At 48.7% G+C, this 6,787-nt stretch overlaps 1 protein-coding gene across 1 annotated transcript in view; it reads right to left on the bottom strand.

The window, feature by feature from the left end:
- The window catches only part of LOC114039102 (epidermal growth factor receptor kinase substrate 8-like protein 3), a 17,376-nt gene that overhangs the window by 3,273 nt on the left and 7,316 nt on the right, over window positions 1-6,787 (bottom strand). The window contains exons 4-13 of the mRNA XM_027856745.1: window positions 5,298-5,456; window positions 4,904-5,053; window positions 4,720-4,784; window positions 3,830-3,915; window positions 3,442-3,673; window positions 3,152-3,210; window positions 2,964-3,028; window positions 2,574-2,652; window positions 1,929-2,157; window positions 502-640 (exon numbers count right to left, since the gene is read on the bottom strand). Coding sequence (XP_027712546.1) covers window positions 502-640; window positions 1,929-2,157; window positions 2,574-2,652; window positions 2,964-3,028; window positions 3,152-3,210; window positions 3,442-3,673; window positions 3,830-3,915; window positions 4,720-4,784; window positions 4,904-5,053; window positions 5,298-5,456 — 1,263 coding nt within the window. The remainder of the gene's footprint in view (window positions 1-501; window positions 641-1,928; window positions 2,158-2,573; window positions 2,653-2,963; window positions 3,029-3,151; window positions 3,211-3,441; window positions 3,674-3,829; window positions 3,916-4,719; window positions 4,785-4,903; window positions 5,054-5,297; window positions 5,457-6,787) is intronic.

Genomic DNA, 6,787 nt, shown 5'->3' with positions numbered 1-6,787 from the left:
ACAGAGAGATGGAGGGAGACAGAGACAGAGAGAAAGAGACAGAAACAGAGACAAATGAAGACAGAGAGAGAGACAGAGAGAGACAGAGAGACAGAGAGAGAGAGAGAGTGAGAGTGAGTTCCGGAGACTCCTTGGGCTATGACCCACCGCTATTGACCCTAGGACAAACCTGGGGCCTCTGAGATCCTGGTCCTGTAAAGAAGAGAGAACAGGGAGCAAATCAGAGCAGGGAACCAGCCCCAGGGGTGGGAAATGTTCCAACTGATGATAATTCTCCCCACTCCCTCAAGAAAGTCTGGCAGACAAATACAAAGACACACACCTTTATTGAGGGCAACGTCACTTGGATCTTGACTTGGGGAGGAAAGCAAAGGGGCTTGGCCGAGGTTGCCTATCTGACCTGACGCTGGAGGAACTTGGGAAGAGACTTGGGTTTCTGGAAGGGGTGAGGGGAGCTTCCACCCACTAATGGAGAAGGTGCTGCCTGTGCTCCACTCTCTATTCCCAGGAACCAGGATTGTTTCTTACCTTGGCTGGGTTGTGCTGGTGATTGACCGTGGGGAACTCTAAAGATTCAGATTGCCTGTAGAACCTGGGCGTGTGTGTAGAATTTGTGGGCTCTTGGTCTACCCCATGATCCCTGGGGAGGGGGGAAAAACAAACAAACCCTACCTGAGCCAATCCCCCTTCTATGCTGAGCTATGGCACAAAGAAGACAGGAGGGAGACAGCAGTGTTTGCTAGGCTATGGGGGAACAGAGGACCATCCGTTTAAAACAGAAAGGGCCCTTAGAAGCTATCTATTCAAATCCTTTCATTTTACATGAGGAAACTGAGATCCAGAGAAGTTAGGTGACTTGTCCAAGGTCACATAGCTAGGAACTGGTCAAGTTGGGACTCAAATCCAGCTCTTTTTGCACAACACCATGATACTAGAGAAAACTCTAGGCACATGTATGAGAAAAGGACACGGCCAATTATATTTTAAAGGAAACAACATAGGGTGTTGGAAAGAACATTGCACTTAGAATCAGAGGACAGAGTTTGATTCTCAATTTTGCCACTTAATATCGGAGTGACTCTGAGCAAGGCACTGCACCTCTCTCAGCCTCAGTTTCCTCAGCTGTAACATGAGATAGTTGGACAAGTTCCCTTCCACCTTTATAGCTGTATTAGCTAGGCAACTAGGTGGCACAGTAGATGGAGGAACTGGGCTTTGAGTCAAGAGAACTGAGTTCAAATCCAGCCTCAGGTATTCCTAGCCGTGTGACCCTGGTCAAGTCACTTAACTTCTGTTTGCCTCAGTTTCCTCAACTGTAAGATGGGGATATGAATAGCACCTACAGGTTGTTGTGAGGATCAAATGAGGTAATGTTTGTAAAGCAGTGCCTAGCACATAGCAGACACTGTATAAATGCTTATTCCCTTCCCTACTTCCCATACTAATACATTTGTAAGGAACTACACAGATATTATAACTTTCTGTACACAGAACTATTGAGGATCATGGGGACATACGACTTGGAATTGAAAAGGATCTTCCATCCACCCACTTTATTTTTACCAATAAGGACCCTGAGGATGGAAGAGGATGGGAGAGACATGCCTGCCATCACCAAGCAACAGTAGCATCTCCAGTTCCAAATCCAATGTTCTTTTTATTATATCTTATAGATATGTTGGGGGTCAGCTTCATTTTGTGCACAACCTTATTTGAGTGTGGGGTCAACCTTGACTTCCATATAACCAGCCAGAAATACACTAAATGATTTGCTGTGTTGAGTGGGGGGTAGATTCAATGAACTCTCAGGTCCTTTCCAAATCTAAGATTCTCTAAATCTAGTAAAATGCCCATGTAAGTGTATGCTTGGGGCTTGGAAGTGAGTGTAGGCATCTGGGACTAATGACGTGACTGGAGTTTGCTCTCACGTGTTGGTGGTCCAGAACTCTCCTAGACTTTTCCAGAAATCCATTTCATCTGGTGTCAGACAAGAATTCAGCAAGTCAATGGCCTTGGGGGTTAACCGGGGAACATCTACAGAAGCTGCCCAATGAGGATTGGGGCAGTTGGGCATCACCTGGGGGAATAACAGAAGGTATGTTGGAAACAGCGATTCCTTGACAGGAAGAGCTAGACAGGAGACAGCATTAGAGTGACCTTGTCATGCCAGCCCCCAATACGTATAGGTAGGTTTTAAAATGTCTGTGTTTGGACATTTGTGTACAATCAAGCATCTGTCTAGTCCATGGGCCCTTCTCCCTGAGTTCTTCCTCTGAGGTCTCCTCCCAGTCCAGAGCATCCCTGACTGCCTTGGGATTGAAGGCAGTGGCTTTGTTCTGAAGCCCTGCCCAGCATTAGCTCTGTTGGAACATGCACGAATTTGAATGTGTTGGGATGGAGTTGAGGGGAAAATAGAACTCCCTTCTTTCTCTCATCTTCCATCCCTTTACCTGCTCATTATACTCCTGCCCACCTCCACCTTCTCCCATTTCCTCTGCTCTCCACAATATTCTGTCTGCCTGGACCTCTTCCTTTTTCGTTCTCCATCATGGTCTACCTTGTGCCATTTCAACTTACCATGGTCAAAGCTTGGAAGAGGATGTGTACAAATTCAGGGGCACCTGGCTGCTGTAGATAGATGTCCAGCTTCCCCTGGGGACATATTAATAGACCAACCCACCCTGTCACCACCAGGGCACTCAGCTCCCTCAAAGGGGTTGAGGGCTTGGTTTCCAGGCAGTAGAAAAGAAGGGGAAGGGGGAATCATTGTTTCTAGAGCTGATTCTAGAGAGGCAAATTTCAGGGGTAGAGTGTGATTTATGGATGAGAGGGGAAGAGCTGAGCCTAGGGTTTATGAAATGGAGAGGAGGGGAGAGGTTTGTTTTGGGGGTAGGAGGCTGGAGAAGGAACTTCAGTCCCAGGACTAACCACACTTCCCCTCACCTCCCTAGGGGTTGACTTACCAGGAGATTGAAAGCATGTTTGATCTTCCGGAAGTACTCTATGTATTGGGGTTCTGATGGAAGCCCTGTGAGTCAGAGACAGGATTGACTGACCACTCATAGCACTGTGCCCATGCCCCTCCCTCTACCCCCCAACATTCCTAAATATCCTCCTGGTGGCCCCTGTCCCACCCAGACCCTGTGCTCACCTTTTGGGGTCTTCTTCTTCCCCAAAATCTTCTTCTTCTTATTGTTATTTTTTGGGGTCCTCTTTGCCATATCCACAAATAGCTCAATTTCACTCAGCGTGTTGTTCAGTTCCTCCTGTATCCAGACAACGCCCCCCCCAGGCTGAGCCTCTGACTTTGAATAGGCCAGTGACCCCTGCACTCCCTCAGAATACTATGCCATTGGCCACATACAGGAGCTTCCATTCCTGTCCCTCTAACTAGCCCTAGCCTTGCCCACCCGCCTAGCCTCAGCCTTCCTCTAATTCTGCCATTGTTCCAGCCTCTGGTCTTCCATGAAAGAGGAAGGGGCTCTGATCCTTCCTTCATTCCTCCCCCCTTCCTCCACAGTGTACCCAAAGTCAGAGGGTCCCAGATTAAGGCTGGATATGTTTACTATTTCTCTCTCCACGTCCAGATGGGGCTCAGGCTTTGCCTTCTGCAGGGGAGACTGGCCAAACCCCTGTGGTTCCTGGGTACTAGGCTGGTATGAGGTGAGGAGTCCTGTAATGTTCAAAAGACAAGGGAGGTGGCCATTGCAGTCTCTTGTGGCACTTCATTCCCCCAGGGCTGCTGAGGAAGCCATCTCCCTCCCCTGCTCCAATCAACATCTCTCCCCATCCCCATCCTACCTCCCTGTATGCTCTGGACCCTACTCACTCTGCTCAGTGGAGTTCCAGGGATGATTTTCTGGGGGATATGCCTCCCACCTATTCTGATTGGGTTGGGTACCCCCGACTCTGTATCTGTGAAGGATATAATAATATCTGAGTCTGGATCTTAGAAACAGGGATGGAGGGTCCCCTGTCCCCCAGCCTTTAGCCCCTCAGGATAGTGTTTTGTCTCATTGTCTTCTCAACTCAGGTAACTCTAGCCTTCTCTCCCCTTCATGCCACCATCTCCATTCTAGTCTCAACCCCGTTCCTTTTGAACCAGTCCCATTTCCATCTCTATTTTAATCTTTAGACTTTAGATGTTTTCCCATCTCTAGCACCTTTCTTTGCCCCCCTTCTTTAGCCTCTCATCTTTTCTCTTGTTTGGTTGTTTCAGTCGTGTGCAACTCTTCATGACCCCATCTGGGGTTTTCTCTTTCTGGAGTGGTTTGCCATTTCCTTCTCCATTCTCATTTTACAGATGAGGAAATTGAGGCAAAAAGGGTTAAGTGACTTGCCCAGGGTCACACAGCTAGTGTCTGAGGCCAGATTTGAACTCAGGAAGATGAATCTTTCTGATTCTAGGCCTTTTGCTCTGTCCACTGTACCACCTGGCTGTCCCAGCCTCTCATCTATCCCCATTCTACTTCCAACCCTGGCCATATCCTCCAGCCCTATCTCCATCCTCACTCTCTTTTTATTTCCATCTCCTCCAACTTGGGCCCAATTTTGACCCTTTTCTTGACCCTATCTTTTTCTAGCCTCGAGGATAGCAACTGGGATAACCCAAATTAGGTTCTGGGTGTGAGGAGGGATTGCTTCGCATTGACCTTGGGGCTGAGGGCCAGTCATCGTTGGGAGTGTCAGAGGGCTTTGGAGGTTAGAGGGAGGCTCTACCTTGATTCTTGCCTCTCTTTGGATTCATCAATGGCCTTCTGTAGGTTACTCCTCAGAATCTCAGCCTGGAGAAAGGGATAATCAGAAGCTGTGAGTCTGGGCAGGAACTTAAATATATTCTGTTCTTATTCCCTCCAGGATAGTAAGGTCACTGCTTTTTATCCTTCCCTCCCAGGCTGCTCACCCCGACTTCCCAGCACTGGAATAGCAGGACACTGGTCAAAGGTTTGCCCAGCTCTTGAAGGTTGATTAATAGAACTGAATTGTAGGAACAGCTATTCGATATGGCATCCAGGGATTGTATGCCATCCAAGGGGTAGGAATCCATCTCTTCCTGTGGGAGGAAAAGAAGGGCTTAGTAAAGGTATCTTCTTGAAAACCAGGACACATTCCTTCCAGGGGGCTCCCTCCAACATACAATACACATAGCCCTTAAACTGGCCCTTCCAACCCATACCTACCTGGGGGAGTCCTTGGACCTGGGAGGGGAGGAATCAGCATCAGAGGAAATATGGAGGAGAGAAAGGTGAAGGTCCTCTTGGGGAAAGAGGAGGGGAGGGATATGCTGAAATCCTCACCCTGGTCTCAATATCCAGAATTTGGAGCCAGTGGTTTTTGACCTGCAAGACCACATCCTGGCCCCACACTTGACCTTGGGCATCCATCTTCTGAAGCTTCTTGATTACATCCTTAGGTTCCTGGATGGTTCCTGAGCCGAGCTTACAGGTCAACAGGTGCTGAGAAATGAGAAGGGAGAATGCTCAGGAGTTGGGGGAGCTTTGAGGAGGGGGTGCAGCAGATCCTTTGTTCATACGGTGTAGGAAGTTCTCTGGGGTGGTGAAGTGATCCCCAAAGTCTCCAGACAAGTAGAACCTACCCTCAGCCCTGCCCAGGTCAAGGTCAAGGTCAAGGTCAAGGTTGGAGTTGGGGAATATTTCAGGGGAGAAGGACCCGGCAAAGGAAGGCTGACATTAGGCACGCTTCAGGATTTGGGTCAGATGATGGTCTGTTTAAAGGGACAACTGTGTGACTCTCTTGAATCCTTGAGGTTTCAGTTACTGGAGCAAAGAGCTGGCAGCCCCTTTGATTTCCTCGACGGAGGGATAAAGTCCACACTCCTTTGCTAGCTCCTCAGAGACATAAACCTGCCCCTCCCTTCAGTTACAGTTTTATCTCACGTTGCTCCCTAATTCATGCTCAACTCTAAGCAGGCCAGCCCCAGAGCCTGCGGTTTCATCTCTGCATCCTCTGCATCCCCAGAGCCAGACACAAGCCAGAGCTTGCACATAAGGATAGGGACAGATATGTGCTTTCATTAGCATAGGGAACTCCTGGGTGAGGAAATTCCCTCTCTCAGTGCAGGTCGGCACCTCCTCTGAAACACAGTCTTAGACTGAGAGTAACATTGAGCACTGAGAGATTACACACCTTCTCCAGGATGTTGTCAGAGCGAGGCTTGAACTCACTGGCTCTCGAACGGCTAGGCCATGCGGTCTGTCTTGCACGTATTAGGTTTTTCATAAATATGGACTGAATTATTGGACTCGCTGAATCCTGTTCTTGTGTCTGTGACTCTGCACACAACCATATGAAAATCCTGTCCCTTCACAATCTCTTACTCGGTGTCTGGGATGCAGCTCAGGTCCCATGCCCTCCACAAAGGCACCTCTAGCTACTAGAGCACTTCCTCCCTTCTCTGGGCTCCCGCACTCTGCGCTGTCTCTCTGTTAGCCTGGGTCATACATACTGTCTTGGGTTATTCAACTGCTTCATGAATTTGTCTTGTCTTTTCACTTGGTCTGTTCTACAAATCACAAGTGTGTCACTCTTATCTTCTCCACTCCCTCCTCCTCTTCTTCCTTCTCCCTCTTCTTCCGCTGTCTCTCTTCTCCTCCCTCTTCCTCTCCCTTTCCCTCTTTTCTTCTCTTCCTCTCTCCCTTTCACTCACCTTCTGCTTCTTTCTCCTTCTCCCTGTCTCCCTTTCCCTCTCCTTCTCTCTGTCTTCCTTTCCCTTTCCCCCTCTTCCTTCCTTCCTTCCTTCCTTCCTTCCTTCCTTCCTTCCTTCCTT

This window comes from Vombatus ursinus, unplaced genomic scaffold (genome assembly GCF_900497805.2).
Source record: "Vombatus ursinus unplaced genomic scaffold, bare-nosed wombat genome assembly UNPS02011613.1, whole genome shotgun sequence".
NCBI lineage: Eukaryota > Metazoa > Chordata > Mammalia > Diprotodontia > Vombatidae > Vombatus > Vombatus ursinus.
This window is presented reverse-complemented; position numbering and strand designations above follow the sequence as displayed.